General features: G+C 48.4%; 1 protein-coding gene across 1 annotated transcript in view; it reads right to left on the bottom strand.

The window, feature by feature from the left end:
• ITIH5 (inter-alpha-trypsin inhibitor heavy chain 5) overlaps window positions 1-17,407 on the bottom strand; it is a 62,914-nt gene extending 45,507 nt beyond the window's left edge. The window contains exons 1-5 of the mRNA XM_074942678.1: window positions 17,135-17,407; window positions 11,958-12,002; window positions 7,641-7,804; window positions 5,097-5,204; window positions 4,238-4,488 (exon numbers count right to left, since the gene is read on the bottom strand). Coding sequence (XP_074798779.1) covers window positions 4,238-4,488; window positions 5,097-5,204; window positions 7,641-7,804; window positions 11,958-12,002; window positions 17,135-17,407 — 841 coding nt within the window. The remainder of the gene's footprint in view (window positions 1-4,237; window positions 4,489-5,096; window positions 5,205-7,640; window positions 7,805-11,957; window positions 12,003-17,134) is intronic.
• Between the last annotated feature and the right edge of the window lie 367 nt (window positions 17,408-17,774).

The raw sequence follows: 17,774 nt of genomic DNA, 5'->3' as shown, positions 1-17,774 counted from the left end.
CAGCTTCCTCTGCGCTGTTTTATCTGTGTTACAGTGGCAGAAAGGGAGCAGACACCTGCCCAGCTCAGGAAATCATTTTCCCAAACTCATGTGCCCTCTGGCTTCCTTTTGGAAAAAAAACATAAACCCAGCTGGTTTGTATGTTTGTGAGCCTGCTTACAAAGGAAACATGCTAGAGAGACCTGGCTTCGCTTTGTCAGTCAGAGAGGAAACCTAATCAGAACCCCCCAAACGGCCTCTATCTTTAAAACAAACCAAACCTAGGCCCTGTATCAAACTGTGGAGAAGTCTGGAGCTGAGTCTGACCTTTGTGGCTCAGATCCCTAGCCAGAAATACAACATTCAGCATTGCCACTGCAACAACTAAGACTATTGTGCTACTTCACAAATGTGAGAGTGGGGACTCTTGTCCTTCCTCAGCAGAGAGCACCTCCTCTCGGCGTGCCTTTAAGTCCCATCTGCATCCTGCTTTAAGTGCTTTATGGACACACCAGGATCTTGTTACAGCTGGAACTGCAGAGCCAGTGCACATCTAGCCAGGTGACAGGAATTTGACTCTTCCACATGCATCCTAAAGATGCATTCGGCACTTCAGAGATGTCTCAGGCTAATCCCTGACTGGGCGATGGCCAGATACATTTTGATTGCTAGATCCATCTGAGAAATGTTCATTCATTTTGTTCGTGCTCATAGTGCCAATCACTACAGCAGGTAGGCATTTCACTCACAAACATTCAATGCCCAGACATTGCTGGCAGGGTTCAAATATTTCTGGTCATGGTTACAGAGGCAGAAAGAACCCAGCTTGATTTTTTACCCCACGCTAGATTGTCAGGGTCAGCATTTGGTGGGGGGAAGGTGGAAGCTTCTCTTTGGTTTGCAAGCTATGGCAGTTTGAATCACTGAGAATAAATCGGGAACCCCTGTGTCTCAGGGGAAAATGTTCAGAAAGCACCTAAATGACTTGGAAGCCTAATGACAGGTTTCAGAGTAACAGCCGTGTTAGTCTGTATTCGTAAAAAGAAAAAAGAAAAGGAGTACTTGTGGCACCTTAGAGACTAACCAGTTTATTTGAGCACGAAAGCTCATGCTCAAATAAACTGGTTAGTCTCTAAGGTGCCACAAGTACTCCTTTTCTTTTTTCTTTTTAGAAGCCTAAGTCACTTTGGAAAATGGTGCTTCTGAAAAACATTACTCTCATTCTCATTTATACTGCTAATTTGGCCTTTCCTTCAAGGATCTCAAAGCACTTTTTAAATTTTAATCAACACCTATGTGAGAAATACTGTAGGCCTCATTATAGCTGTTTTACAGATGGGGACAGCCAACCAGAGAGCCTACATGACTTGCTCAAGTTTAGAGGGGGCCAGATTGTCCCCTTTACACTGAGCAGCACCTCATCCCTGAGGTAATCTTACTGGTTTCAATATTGCCACTGGAGGAGTGAGGCAACATGAATAAGGGTGACAATCTAGACCACAAAACTGAGTGAGTATCAGATGTATGAATAAAATCCAGGAATCCTGGGTTCCAGTCCCCTCCTCTGGTCATGACATTGAAAGTGATATCTCACATAGACTTTAATGGCTAGAGAAGACTTTAATAATAATAGAACTGGATGGGTCCAACTTTCCTATTAAATGTTTTAAACCCCTTGCTATGTTGCACAGAACATTCGGTGCCCACAGAGTCACATTTGGATAGGCCGCTCCAATACTGAGTTTTTCCATGTATCATTTAAATACAGGAATATGCATGCTGGAACAAAGGGTGTGTCTGCTCAGTTATCCTTTCTCTGGCCTTGATCAATGCCAGATGCTTTGGAGGAAAGCGTAACACCAGAAATGCACCTCACCATACGCTACTATCCCAAGGGGAAACATCCTTCCTCACCTCAGCTAAGCTAAATCAAGGGGACTGACAACCTTTATCATTTTATCCTACCGACAGCGGCTGCAGATGCTTTGCCTGATCCAAAGCCTGATCCAAGGCTCACTGAACTCATTGGGCAACAGCAGCATTCAGGCCCAATCCTCAGGCCTCAGCTTTGATAGGAATAGGACCGAGACTTTTGTTTTATTCCATAGTCACACGTTTCAGGCCAGATCCTCACATCGTGTAAATCACTGCAGCTCCACAGAATTCACTGGAGCCATATTGATTTACACCCGCTGAGGATCTGACCCTACCGGGATGTAGATGGTCAGACCTAGTGGTCAGAGCAAGATTCAGGTCAGCAACAGAGACAAAGTCGGGGGTTGAGCCAAGGGTCAGAGCCAGAGGCAGGCATCAAGCCAAGAGGCAGAACCAGAATCAGTAGCCAAGAGTGGGGCGTAGGAGCTGGGATCTGGAATAAGGCAGGAGAGCAGGAACCAGGAACAGGACAGGAAGGCATGAATTGGGAACAAAACAGGGCTTAGGAGTCAGGCTAACTGGAAAGGTCCAAAGGAGCAGCAGCCAGGGATTCACCTAGTTGTTCAGACAACTTCCTCTGCTTCTTTCTGGCTGAAGTAGTGAGTCTGAGCCAATCAGAGAGGCTGGACATCTCCTCCAATTGGAAGCTTTTGGGGCAGTGCCTCTTGTGAGCAAGGATCCGCCAGCCCGTGCTCCCTGCTGGTACCAGCGAGATGCCAGGAGGCAGCTGTGGTCTGGGGACCCCCAGACCTGGGTTTGAGATCCATGATCCTTCAGGCTTATATCCTCGTGCAAGACCATCTCCCACTTGACGTTAGCCTGGAGTTTTTGCTAACATGCAGTGGCTTCCAGGCAAAATCATAGCATCCTATGATCTATGCTGCCCATTTGCAAAAAACAATAGCTCTGAGCAGCCTATGGGGCAATGCTAGACACCCCCTCCCCCCCCCATGCCCCCAGCACTGCACCTGCTCTCTGCTGCTTTGGCAAAAGACCGACCTTTCCTGTGTTCCGAAAGGCAGGATTTCCTGTCTGCTTTGGTCCGCTTGGATGGAAACACAAGTTACTTCAGCAGTTCCCAGGAGCCAGGAACGTCGCATCTGATTCAAAGCCCGATTCAAAGCTCATCCAAGTCATTTGAAAGACTCCCATTGACTTTAGTGGGCTTTGGATCAGGCCCTAATTTCCCTAATAAGGAGATCAGGCCCTAATAGGATTCAAAGTTTTCTTTCTCTGTTTAGACATGCACGTACGCATATGCTGGCTTAAAGCCACAAAAGCCAGGGACCTCTGAAGGCAGACTGAATTGAATTCCCACCATTATAGCTCCTGAAAATCTTTAATGGTCATTGTTATTATACTGCGTCCCTGCCCTAGCAGGGCTGGAGACTGCCAAATAGTTAGAGAGTCGAATTGCAGAAAGCAGCTACCTAGCACTGAACTGCAGCCACTTCTGGGATGGAATGTGCCAACCACGCTGCACCACAGTGGCTCAGCGGGGAAGTAAGGAATAATGTTTCTAAATGAAGTGGCACTGAAATATGAAACACACTGGCATATGGCCAGGCCACCCGGGTTCAGACCGCTCCCTACCTTGTGAGACATTCCCTATGGTCTTTCATGGTTGTGTAAGGTCCAGGCCTCAGTTTTATGACTCCACCAAAAAAGGTGGCTCCCTCTGCAGCTCAGTACCACCTAATGCAACCGGGGGGCACTGATTTATGGCCACTTCTCAGGGAAGAGTGTCATCTATTGAACAAGTTGCAGTGTTGCAAGTTGCAGTGGGGGAGATTTAGGTTGGATATTAGGAAAAACTTTTTCACTAGGAGGGTGGTGAAACACTGGAAAGCGTTACCTAGGGAGGTGGTGGAATCTCCTTCCTTAGAAGTTTTTAAGGTCAGGCTTGACAAAGCCCTGGCTGGGACGATTTAATTGGGGATCGGTCCTGCTTTGAGCAGGGGGTTGGACTAGATGACCTCCTGAGGTCCCTTCCAACCCTGATATTCTATGATTCTATGATTCTAACAGTCAGCACCATCAGTCTGGGATTTCCCTGGAGATCTTCCATCCCAACCATGTGGGGTGGCACTCTGTCTCCCTCTAGTGGTGACTAGACCAGCTAAAGCTTGATGAGCCTCCTACAAGCTTGGCTAAGAGAAAGGTATCTTTTAGCTCAGACAATAGAGGCTCACACATTAGGTCCCAGGTTCGAGCCCGGCTGCCGACGACCAGGGTCTGTCGGCGTTACACATGTACTAACCGGGCCCAGTCCAGTTCACAAGAAGCGACGCAATCACCACTGTAGGCCACACACTCTATTCACCTATGACTTTCTTGATGCCTCTCTGCTTGCTGTTTTGGAGTGGCAGCACCTCCAGAGAACTGAAGCCCGAGTTCTCCAGGATGTTCACCTCCACGCGTAACCTGCCCACGAGCTGCTGGGGCCGGACGCTGACAGTGTACTCATACTTTCCCAGGTGCCTTTTCAAGAGCTCTTCGTAATGCAGCATGAAGATGGCGTGGGTCTTGCGTGGAATAGTGCCAGAGGCTTTGAAAGTCTCAGCTCTGTTCTCCCTGCAAGGGAAATTCAAAGAGACCTTCACAAGCTGTTTTTACATCATGAGCCACACCCTGAAGTTAATGGTTTCCTGAGGCTGTGTCCCTTGTGTCAGCAGCTAGTGTTCCCATTAAATGAAGATGCAAAGATGGACAACAGAAATACTCAGAGGTACGTAAACAGCAGGAGGAGAGATTTTAAAAGGCTCTTATTACTAAGCTTGGAAAGGAGTATGACAGATGATTAAAAAAGGAATGAAGTTCAGAGCAGAGAGAGGGAGAATAAGGGTGGTCCAGTGGTTAGGAAACTAGGCTAGGACTCAGGAGACCCAATGTCAATTCCCTGCTCTGCCACAGACTTCCTATGTGACCTTTGGCAAGTCACTTAGCCTCTCTGTGCCTCATCTGTAAAATGGGAATAACAGCACCATCTTGCCTCCAAAGGGTGCTGTGAGATGTTCAGCTCCAATGGTAGCGGGGGCTGTATTAGACTAGATATATCACAGGCCCTAACACAGGGAAATAAATAGGCCACACAATAGAAAGAAAGGAAATACCTTTTAATGGTATAAAGAAGAAACATCAGAACTCTGCCCAAAATGGCAGCCAGGGGAAACAATACTCACCCACCATCTGTGGGACTAGAATGTTTATTATTCCTCTCTTTGTCCTCATTGCTGGTTTTCTTTTCTTTCGCAGTGACTTCCCCATGGTAAATCCTGTCTCCAATGATCCTGTAGGGTTAAGAGACGTCAGCCTTACAGATCCGCCGCCATGGAGACAAATCCGGACGTGGGGCTCGTCCTAGTGCAGTGACAATGCTTGGGCATGTTTTTGTGCTGGGCATAGGCTAAAGGGCCAGCTGCTCTGTGGGCATAACTCCACTAAAGCCAACCAGGTTATGGCATCAGAGAATCCCACCCAGCAGCTGTCAGCCCGGGGCAGCGGGACTCCAGCTGTCAAAGACAGCAACAGCAGATGTAAGCGACACAGAGTCTGCATGGACACTGCATCGACCTAACTATATCGATCTAAGCACGATGCCTCTCGCGGAGGTGGAGTTATTAGGTGGGCGTAGCAGGCAAGTTAAATTGGTGGGAGGACATTGTAGTGTAGACGCTTACACAGTTAGGTCAATGTAAGCTGCCTTATGTTGACCTAACTCTGTTGTGTAGACCAGGCCTTACTGCTTCCTCTTCGCCGCTATGATTTTTCTATGAAATAAAACTTTTTGTTTATTTTTATCCCCAGCAGGTCTCTGTTGTGCAAACTGCATGGAGTATGTGTGCCACAGTGTAGTGATAACTGGGAGCAGATTTCATTCCTTTGGGGATGACGAACCAGATAGGAAAAGTCCAAGTGCCTGGTAGTTAAGCCCACAGGGAGATGGATTTGTGTGGGGGGACTCAAGACCAAAAGGGGTAGCTGAAATCACCCTGCAAGGAGTAACTAAGGTGGTGGAAACCAGGGTTGAGACCTTTATGCTTGTAGGCTGTAGCAGCATAGCACTATGGCACCCGCAGTTACCAAGCAGGCAATGATAGAACCTCTAACTCATCTGGGCAGTCCCCAAACGTCAGTTACCATCCCTCTTCTAAAAAAGAAAAGGAGGACTTGTGGCACCTTAGAGACTAACCAATTTATCTGAGCATAAGCTTTCGTGAGCTACAGCTCACTTCATCGGATGCATACTGTCGAAAGTGTAGAAGATCAGCTTATGCTCAAATAAATTGGTTAGTCTCTAAGGTGCCACAAGTACTCCTTTTCTTTTTGCGAATACAGACTAACACGGCTGTTACTCTGAAACATCCCTCTTCTGCAGCTCAACATGTAATTCCAAGTGAATAAAGGACAACAGCAGGGAAAGCAGGGGACAAAGCTATTTACAAGGGATACCCACCTCCAGCATTTTATTCGTGGCAACAAATCCTACCTTTGTATCAGTGTATATCAATCTCTGTGTTGCTATCGCTTGCAAACAGACTTTCATCTCATAGACTCATACGACTAAGATCAGAAGGGACCATCATGATCATCTGGTCTGACCTCCTGCACATGGCTGGCCACAGAACCTCAGCCACCCACTCCTGTAATAGACCCCTAACCTCTGGCTGAGCTACTGAAGTCCTCAAATCATGATTTAAAGGCTTCAAGTTACAGATCTAATTAAATGCTTCTTACTAGGAATGGGTCTTAGGACATTGGATACCAGTGAATAAATATTCCTTAGAATACCCCATGGGTGGTAATCCAGCAGTGGAACAGGCCTTTTCTCATGCAGCCCACCTGGAAGTACCTGAAGTCTCCCAGTAACACAGGCAGCCTCCGAAGTGCCCCACTAGGCAAAGGTCATTCTGTGGCACCCTGCCTGGTCCCCCTCTTCAAGGCCCTTTAAGAACTCACATTTCAAAGGTGATTCAAACAATCACCACAAGGGGTCCCATGTAGTTAGCTGTCTGATACAAAACAGGCGCTCTAGGCCCCAAGCAGTTCCGTGTCTTGATCAACCCAAAATAACACAAAACTCAAATTTACACAGTCTTCATCCCTGCTGGTCTTTACAGCCACTGCCCTACTTAGACAGGGTCTGGCCCAGGCCCCCCTGCCTGGACGGCTTTCTCCCACTCTCTCCTGCTTCTTCAGCTTTCTTTTTTCCCCTGCTGACTCCGGGCACTGCAGGAGCCTTCTTGCAGCGGGAGTACCTACAAACTCCCGAACACTTTCCTGGGCTTCCTCCCTTTACTGCAACTTCCCGCTCTTTTTTTTTTTTATCCTGGGAGCACCTGACAAGTGTGGCTCATCCTGTCTCTAGGGCTGGCTTAGCCCCAAGCTCTCCAGCCATGGGGCAAACCACCCTGTTAAACTCTCCAAGAAAGCCTGTTCTCCTGAGATTTCCAGTCACTCTGACAGGCTCCAGAGATGAGGTTCTAATTCGGGGATGCTTGTCAGAACCAGACCTACCAGCAGGCCTTCAGTATGAGGGAATCAAATACATTAGTGGGGCCCTGCTCTTCTGGGGTATCGGCATCCCTCCAATGCTGTTGGACTCATGGCCCAGCCTGCGCCCAGCAGAGCCAGAGGAGGGGGAGCAAAAGTCACCACACACCCTCTCATCCCGCAGCAAGACAAGAAGGGACGGAAACTCATGGAGAAACAAAAGCACCACGTACATGGTGAAGTTGGAGATAAAGGCTGCAGCTGGGATCTGCATCTCAAAGGTGCCTTCCTTGGCCTCAGACCCGCTGTTCACCATGGTGCACGAAACGCTGGTGAAGGCATAGCGGGAAATGATTGTGGATTTGACTGTGAATTCAGCCATCCGCGGCCTGGTCTCCTGTAGGAATTGAACAGTTACTCATTACCGTCTATTTTAAAAGCCAAACAACCCGCCCCTGTGGCATTTCTTTGCGTCACACAAGAATTTAATATGAGGTGAAAACAAACAGCCTCATAAAAGTTTGTAAGATGAAGAGTGTTAGAGCCCATTTGTGAACACTAGGCAGGGTGGGGTTTTTCATCAAGGCTTTGGATCAGTGGGGAAAGGTTACACAAAGGGCACAGTACCTCCCTATGCCCTGTCAAGGGCACAATCCACATTCATTCTGCCCAGTGCCAGCGTGAGCGAGCCAAGACATATGCTATGAAAAGTACTTGTGAAATCTAGGCACGTCCTAGATCATGGATTCATGGGGGTCAGGAATGAATCATAGAATATCAGGGTTGGAAGGGACCTCAGGAGGTCATCTAGTCCAACCCCCTGCTCAAAGCAGGACCAATCCCCAATTATTGCCCTGATCCCTAAATGGCCCCCTCAAGGATTGAACTCACAACCCTGGGTTTAGCAGGCCAATGCTCAAACCATTGAGCTATCCCTCCCCCCTAAATGGGTTTCTGAGGATTATAACCACCTTCTCTTTCTTTACGGCCAGATAGGAGGAGATTCCCAAAACTTTGTCCAGGCGGGACATGGGGTCATGGGCTGGGAAAGATTGAGAACCGCGGTCCTAGACAAATCTCCTTGTTAGCTTGTGGAAATTTTATGTAAGGCCTCCTCAGTAGCCATGACACTATGCTGCCAAATTCTCACTGGAGCCAAGTAAGGATGCATGCAACCAAGTCTTAAAATGTATACGGCCAGATCCTCAGCGGGTGTGAACCAAGCATAGCTCAACTGAATTCAGTGGAGTTAGGCAGATTTACTTGAGTCGAGGATCTGCTCTATAACTCTCAAATGATAGATGGAACAGCCTTAATAGAAAACATGCACACGGCTGAGGCTCATCTAGCAAAATGTCCTTTTTAGAACACTCTGGACCCCATCCAGCTTGGATGAAATAGGAATTGGAGCAGTCGAGAGCTGATTGCCAAATTATGCATCTTGGGAATGTACTTTTATGCGCAAGTCCTCGGACGAAGTGCTTCGCAGGGCTAATACGCACTTGGACAGCAGTATCCCCATAAATCCAAGACGTTTTATATTTGGAAGACCTAAGCTTAATGTAACTACTCTAAGTAACCAACGAGAAAAATTTCTGCATCATGTTGGCTTGATCAGTAAAAGGCTGATCCTTCAACATTGGAAGGCTGCCAAAGAGATAACGCTATCACATAAATAAACCCACAGATGCACCTGAGTGGACTAGCAAATGTAGGTCCCTTTTCTGCCATTCTTCCGATGAGCAATCCCTTTCTGTGATCATGGTCTCATTGAAATGAAAAGGCCTATTCTCAGAGCAAAAGACTGGTCCATATGAGAAGGGGGGAAGTGCAGGTGTCAGAACCAGGCACTCCGTTTTGGGCTGACTTTGGAACACTCCAGATTTGATCATTATAAAGGAAGGGAGCACCTGCCAGAATCCAGGTCTGGCAAAGTTCTGATTTACGCTGCATCCGTGTAACCCCTTGCTTAGCAGTGGCTCAGGGCATCTGCATTAAGTGTTGCACTGGTGTAAATGCATGGAAGTAGTTACATCAATGTGAATTTGCCTAATATAGACGGGGCCTTAGAATCTCATTCCCCTAAAGTGCCAGGTGAGGGAAATTCTGATCTGGAGTTTTGGTTCAGGCCCATTTCTAAATTCAACTAGTTCTCTGTGGGTCCTTTCATTCGATGTTCTGCATGGGTGGCAGGTATAATAGGCCAGGGGAGGCTCAGCCTCCCCTGGAGTGCCGCCTCCAAAATGGCGTCCAGGCCGTAGCCCCGCATACACCACGCCCCGGAGCCCTGCTCCCATGCTTCCCCCGTGGCCCTGCCCTCACTCTGCCATGCTTTGCTTCTTCCCCTGTGGACCCCCGCCACCCTCCTCTCATGCTTCTCCCCCATGACGCCCCCCACCCGGCTCTCGCTCTTGTCCACTATTTCCCATGCGACCCCCCCTTCCCCCACCTGCTGCTCACACCTCTTCACCCCCTGAGAGGTAGAGAGTCATGAGCGGCAGGGGGCCCCTAGAGGGAGGGGGCAGAGAGGCATGCGTAGCCAGCAGGGGGACCCCTTTGGGGGAGGGAGCAGAGAGGCACGAGCAGCAGGTGGGGGGCCCCTCGCGGGAGGGGGCCGAGTGGGAGCTGGAGCTGGGGCAGGGTGGGGTGGGAGTGTGGGCGGGGCCTGTGGGGGAGGAGGCCAAATGGGGGCAGAGCAGGGGGCGGGCCTCAGGGCAGAGCAGGGGGTGGGGCCACAACGCTTAGGCCGAGCCTCCCCAGATGCGGGAGTCACGCGCCGCCCATGATGTTCTGAATATTTAACTGGCTATTATTGGGATTGCAAGTGACTCCAATAAGGAATCAGATGGCCAATCAAAAGCAGAAGTAAAGAGTAGAGAGGGGAACTGTTATAATTTAGAGCCACACAAGGTGCAGCATCTTCTTTAGTTTCGAACCTCCTGGGCTTGCACCACTGTCCTGACTTTCTCTTTGAAGGTCAGCTTCAAAACCTTCCCCAAACGCAGCAGCAAAACTGAGTCAAAACCACTGAGTTTCACCTGGATTCATCTGAAGCCTCAAATGCCTTCGAACGCTATTGAGGGCAGGGGGACTACTGCTTATAACTTGGAACAGCCGCAGGTCTCAGGTCAACCACAAAGGGAAACCTGCATTCAAGGTTTTCCCCCTTCTGATGGTAGAGGTCCCTGCTGTATGGTTGCCAACCCTCCAGGATTGTCCTGGTGTCTCCAGGAATTAAAGATTAATCTTTAATTAAAGATTATGTCAAGGCATGAAACCTCCAGGAATACGTGTAACCAAAATCAGCAATCCCTATCCTGCTGAACAGACGGTCGGAGAGACAGACACAGACACACAGCTCTCTCCCTCCAGCTGGAGAGGAGAAACTGCTGACTCATCCACCCAGACCTGCAAGCAGCATGTTGCTCTTTGTGTGAACAGTAGCGGAGAGGTGCTGAGGTAGTTTCAAACCAGGTGGCTAGGCTCTGGGCTGGTGTTCTGAAAATCTTCTGCATCCCCTAGAGTTCTTGCACAACTTCTTACTGCATGAAATTCTGACCTATAGCTGTGTCCATGTGCACTCCCTGTTTTGTTTTCTCCACTCCTTGTTATTAAAGCCCCTTAGGAAGATGAGGAGAGACATTCAGGAAACCATTCCTTTTTAAAAACAAACGCGGGTGCACTCAGAGGGAGCGGATGAGAGCGCTGCTATTTCGCAGGGTGAGGCGCTGTTTTTTCAAGGCATTTCTCTGTCGTGAGAGAAAAGATTTTCTTGCCAAACAGAAAGAACGAGGAGTACTTGTGGCACCTTAGAGACTAACAAATTTATTTGGACATAAGCTTCATGGGCTAAAGCCCACTTCATTAGATGCATGCAGTAGAAAATACATGCATCTGATGAAGTGGGCTGTAGCCCATGAAAGCTTATGCTCAAATAAATTTGTTTGTCTCTAAGGTGCCACAAGTACTCCTCGTTCTTTCTGCTGATACAGACTAACACGGCTGCCTCTCTGAAACTTGCCAAACAGAGGATTTTATTCCTGCTTATCTCAAGTGCTGGGAAGTATGAAGAGAGCCGTAAATATACGCCTGCGTTTTCACTGGCGGTGGTTGCTTGGATCAAAACAACTTGACCTAGTGTCTAATTCTTATTAAAAGTAAGAAACAAGACTGGGTCATTCCAGGGATACAGACCCATTCCCCTCTATGCCGCTGGTTCAAACCTGGCTGAGGATCATAGTGATTGACAGCTGTTGCCATCTGATGGCTAGTCAGTGGCCTACAGTATGTGAGACGTGTTACTCCCAGGCTCAGTGCATAAGTAGCCACATCGCCGCCACCACCACCATATTTACCAATGATTGACTATCTGGCTGGACAGCACAGCAGAGAGGCTGGATCCCAGCTGGACTCAGACTAACAAGTCATCCTTGTTTCTACAGATACAGGTAGAAGAAGATTGAGGGGCAGTGTTGGGACATGCTTCAATTGCCACTACTCATGCGGTACCTGCGGTGTGGATAAATGACAGGAATTTACAGGATACATACCAGCCTCTGCAGAAATCGGCCCTGTCTTGGGACTCTGCGCACCACCTGCAAAGGGTTAAGTAAATATTGTAACTCGTTCCTTGCCCCTTTCAAGTTCATGAAAGGAAGATTTGTCAGTTGTTTAAAAAAAATGCAGTGGAGTTGATCCAGACATTGGTTAGTGCAATTGTTTTCACGCAGCCGGGGTTAAGCGACCCTTTTGTTAAGATTAAACTTAAAAAAAAAAATTGGAACAGACCCACAGATCAAAGCTGTGGAATGGAATTTGGTTTTCCCAGGCAAGGTGTCGCCGAGTGCTTTTCAAAGCAGCACGTTACATGCGGTGGGTGCGGGGGTGGAGGGACTGTGTACTGACACACAAGGGCCATGGGTAATTATGTGCTTATTATTGTACCCAGATCACAGCTGGGGAAACTGAGGCACGGAGCAGTTATTTGACAAGCCTAAAGCCACATAGAGTGTTAGGTTCTCAGCTGGCATAGCACCATCAGTTTGAATGGAGCTATGTTGATTTACATCACCTGAAAACCCGCTCTATGGCTAAGTTTTATCAACATTAACACCTGTCACTGGGAAGCTATCGTTGCCTAGTAAGCGATGGAGCAAGGCTTTTTAAAACCAGCCATCAGGCTGATTGTGAAACAAAGTGCCAGCCGCAGCTCCAGCACAATCGCATCCATTGTATCAGTCTCCACCAGCTGCAACAGCTTCGCTGGCTCAGCTGTATGCTGTGTAAGTCCCAAATTAGAATCTACAGGGGAGAAAAAAATCCATAAAAATACATCCTTCACTAGCAAAGTGGCAGTCCCTCTCCATTGGTTTAAGGATAGCAGTGACAGATGTGGTGTCTCGATGTCTTCAAAGCCAGTCCCAAAATCACTTAGTACCAGGATAGCCTTAATGCAAAGAAATCACTCTGTTTATTAAAATGCTGGTGAAACTCCAGACAGAAAAGGAGTGCAATGACACTTTTTACCCTTGATATTTGACACTAACATAACAGATTTTCTTGCCAAAGAGAAAAAATTTACTTCTGTTTACATCAACTGTTGGAAAGCTAAAAAGAGCACTGGGGAGAAGTGAAACAGTCTCCAGTGTTAGAACTTTTACTCTTTTCTCATCCATTGCTTTGACCAACATCTTGCTAAATGGTAATATACGGGAAAGTGGGGCACTCAGGAGACTTAAGTCAAAAAGAAAGTTTTGGAAGGGATATAAACCCTCATGCTTCAGGGCATAAGACCACCTCTATCTGTTGTGGGTCAGGAAGAAACTTTCCATGTATGCAGGTTATCTCATAACTTCCTACTGCGGGATTTCTAGCCCTTACCTCTGAGGTATCTGGTACTAATCACATTCAAAAACAGGATATTAGACTAGATGGACCATTGTTCTCATACAGCAGAGCAATCCTTATGTTCCTATCGACAGTCAGATAAAATCTTCTATCTCTGAAGAGTTGGTTCAAATCCAACACATCCTAGTAGTGGCCCAAAGCTGCTATCATCTAATAACCTTTGAGATGCACACTTGGAATGAGTCTAGTGGTATTATTCCAGCACCCAGTGAACAGTTGTCCCATACCAGAAAAATCATCACTGAGGCAATAGATACGAACTGATAGCCTTGCTGGCAATCTTAGTAGAAGAGCCAAGCACTGAATGGGCTGGGGAGACTAAACTATCACTAAGAGATCTATCAAGAGATAGCCCCTCCAGGTCAGAGATGAGTGACATCAGCAGGAGAAGCACACATTGCTGCTTGGCAGGCTGAACCTATTCTGTAGGTACAGAGAGGAATTCAGTCTCAGCCAAAATTCCTGTGATTTCATGGAAGTGGCGAGATGCTGTTTGGGGGCGAAATTCCGCCCAGTGCAGCAGGCTAATAACACACAGCCAATCATGGGCAGCAAGTGAAGCTTCTTCTTGGGAAGGCTAGCTCTCTGCCCACCTCTTCTGGCCGAGGCCACACCCCACTCGCTGCTTTCAGCCCCGCCCCCATGGCCCTGGCTGGGTCAGGGAGCGGGGGGCTGAGAGCTCAGTCAGGCCCATGGAGGCGGGCTGAGAGTTCAGCCCCAGCCAGGGTCCAGCTCTCAGCCCCAGCGGGACCATGGTACCACCCCATGGCCACCACCCCACCTATGGCCCCACCCCATTCCGCCCCTTCCCCCCACAGCCCCGCCCCATTCCACCCATGGCCCCGCCCCTGTTCTGTCCCCACTCCGCCTCTTCCCTCCAAGGCCATACCCCCGCTAGCTCCTTTCTGGGGCCGTGGCAGGGGAGAGATTTTTCCAGGGGCCCCAAATTGGCCAGGGCCCCTGGGCACAGGCCCCATGGGCCCGTTCAGTAATCCGCCACTGCCTCCCCCCATCCCTGCCACAGTGGCACAATGTTTGGGGAGGCTTAGCCTCCCCCAGCCTCCATTACATGCCACCTATGCAGCCAATACATCCTGCCTCAAGTCAGAAGAATCTAAGTCATGCAGGACTTGGGTGACTTTCTCCCTATTTATCTGCTGTGAAAGTAAATCAGAACTACCCAGAATAGCAGAGACAACATAACCGGAAAAGCAGCTGAATAGTTAGAAGCCAGCCTGCCTCTTTGATCTACTGTAGTAACTATAGAGTCCCTTCCTCCTTTCTTAGAGCATCCTGTGTTTATGTCATGGTCACGCCCGCTATTTCTTTCACTTCCTCTTCATGTGCTGGGGAACAAGAGGTAGTTTTGAACCAGACAAAAACCTTTCTCGTGACAGAAATCAATCTAGGGATGTCGAAATTGTCAGATTTGTCCTACCAGATCAGACCAGCTGCTCCAGTGTTCTGCCTTTAAGCAGTGGTCCCTTCACAGAAGGAGGGTCACAGAGCATGTTGTGCGAGAAATGAGGGCTGGGATATCCTCCAGCCCCCGACCCTCCTGCAGTCATTAGTTTACTCCCTGAAACATGAGATTTGATTACCCTTTTCTTAAGTGACATCATTCCAAATGGTCACAAAAGTCTATTTCTCCCCAGGACTGAAAATAACCCTGAAGCTGGGAAATGATTAACTTTACCCACCCGGACTATGTCCCTGTTTGCTTCACTTCAGAGACATAGGAATTTTTAAAATTCATCTTCCGATCTGGATCTGTGGATAAAATCCACATTAGTTAGGAAGGCCATGAACTTGCCAAGATCTGTGCATGTGCTTAACTATCCCCAGGAGAGCGACCGCGATGGGCCACTCACGAGTGCACAGTTCAGCACGTGTTTTAAGAGTTTGCCAGATTAGGACTTTAGGGATTAATTTCTGGAGGGGGCGGGGGAGGTGGCTTCAGGAGGGCAAAGGGAAGGAAAGTGGACCCGGGGAACATCTACTCCCACCCCCTTAAACTGGCTTCAAAGTTCAGTAACTCCCTAGCAGGGAATGCAGCTTTCCCCTACTCAGTGTTTTCAGTGGTTTGCATCGTCATTCACTAAATAGAAGCAAGATACAATATTCAGCCTGACCCACCACTCTAGACTTTTGCATGGCTTCTCGTCTCTCCTTTGGGGCATTTCACAAACAAATCACAGTTGCTAATGGGACTTTTCAGAGGTAAGTTTCTCTATGCGGCCATGGTACTTTTCTGGCCCCCCATTACAATAGTACCTCACAGCCTTTAATGTATTGATCCTCACTACACCCCTGTGAGGTAGAGAAGTGCTATTATTCCCATTTTACAGAGGCTAAGTGACTTGCCCAGGGCCACACTGGAAGTCTGTAGGGGAATAAGGGATTAAAGCCAGGGAACCTAACCCTGGACCATCCTTCCTCCCACCTGCAACTGTCCCTCACAAGTCATGGAAAAATTTTCCCCACAAAAAGAAAAGTAACTATAGGCCACCCCATAACCCAGTGGCATAATCCTTTCTCGCCCCTATATTGCCTCTTTCATCACAAAGGGTTATAAAGCACTTTATCAGCTGAAATACTAACAGTGCATGGGGATCCCTTCGTCTAGCGTGGGTCAGAAAAGCAACTACTCCGCGGCAAGCAGCAACGCTGCACAAGAGTTTCCGGGAAAAAAGGCTTCATCCAACGTTCAGACTGTCAGAATTACTCAACTTGGAATTTGGCCAGGACACTGGGGTTAACTCCCTTATTCTTGCAAACTGTGCCGTCGGATCTTTAATTAGCACAGCCGGCCAGAACCTCAGCTTTATCTCCCGCATCCAGGGGCAGATGATACACCAGCAGCACAGTGCCCCCTACCCCCATGTTCATTACTGGCTCAGTGTCAGTGACTGAATCACTGATCGCCACTTCCCCCAGCACTGACTTCCCCCGTAAATTCTCCAAGCCAGTAACTAACCTTCGCCAGAGCTCTCTACCTGGGAGATCTGACAGTGGGGTGAGATAGGTCCAATATATGTGTGTGCGACATGCTCCAGTCTCACAAGGAATACGCCTGAGGCTTTAGGAGACAAGCGTTTGAGGTAATGAGAAGCGGTAAAGGTGACTTGCATTGGGGATTTAAGGCAATTGGGAGCTAAGACACAAACACACACCCTGTAGTTTTGCGTGAACTAACGACATCAACTCTAACATAAAAGGAAGGGGAAACTGCATAAATATTTGTTGCTATTGGTATCTTACTCTCCATTTCTTATGGTTTTACACAGTGCCATATACACATGTGGCAGTAATATAAACCACAATTAATCTGGGGATGGGAACATTAATGAACATAGCTGGGTTAATCTACCACACAATTATTTACCTGTGGAACTACATGATGCTCCTGAGTGTGAACAAGAGAACCAGATCCCAGCCACACAGTTCTTTCAATCCATCTTTAGATCAATAACAAAACAGGCAGGACAAATTAGAGACAGTAGGGCAGGAAGGTTGGAGAACACCCAGGGAATTCCGAGGGAAACAGAATTTCAACACAGAAATCACATACCTTTCTTTGTTTTTTATAACAAATGGGAGAGAAGTTAGGAAAATCTTTCTTATAGTCAGTATCTGCCTTGTAACCTGGGTCTTCTGGCAAAGGTGCTGGGAGCTGCTCTCACCTGATTGCCCTTGGTGGACACAGACACACAGGACTCCTAGGTGGATTACTTTAAATTAAACCTTCAGGCAACTCATTTGGTATGACTCAGATACACAACCCTGGATGTTACAAAATAATCATCGCTTTAAAACTTACATGGTTGGGAAAGTTAGAATCCACCATCAACCTCTCTTCCAGATACCTAGCTAGGAGCTCCGAGTCCTGCTGCCCAGAGGTGAGTGAGACTCCCCAGCAGAGCCACAGCAGAAAAATCATGGTTAAAGGGGCAGCCAGGGGATCCCCCCCGACCCCAGATGGAATAAAAGCCCTCTCAGTGTTGGGGCTGCTTCTTGCAGCAGGCTGGGATGGAGAGTCTGCAGGAGAAGCTGACGGGAGTCTCTCTCCCCCGCCTCCCCTCCTCCTCCCCATCTCTGGACCAGCCCCTTTTCCAGGCTCGCAGCCAGGGCTGGGAATTCCTTGCTATCGCTTTACCAAAGAGTAAAAGAAGTGCCTGAAGCCCTGGGTCTGACTCCGTAGGCCACGCACTGGTGAGTTCCCCAATCCCCAGCCCAGGTCATACCCTGGTAGCTCCAGGCTCTTCTCCAACACCGCCACCCAGGAGATGGCCTGAGCAGTCAGAAGTGCTGCACCTCACCCTACTCCAGTTACTCCAGTCCCCCGTCCCAGGGAACATGATAGGTATGTAGGAGCTACTGTTCTCCCATCACCTCCCAGGGCTGCTGGACACCTGCCACAGGAGGCCTTCCAGTGGCTCTGCACTGGGCTCTGGCCAGAA

The sequence above is a fragment of the Natator depressus genome, chromosome 1 (assembly GCF_965152275.1).
Source record: "Natator depressus isolate rNatDep1 chromosome 1, rNatDep2.hap1, whole genome shotgun sequence".
NCBI classification, from domain to species: domain Eukaryota; kingdom Metazoa; phylum Chordata; order Testudines; family Cheloniidae; genus Natator; species Natator depressus.
The sequence above is the reverse complement of the archived record's forward strand: the minus strand, read 5'-3'. Positions and strand labels throughout refer to the sequence as shown.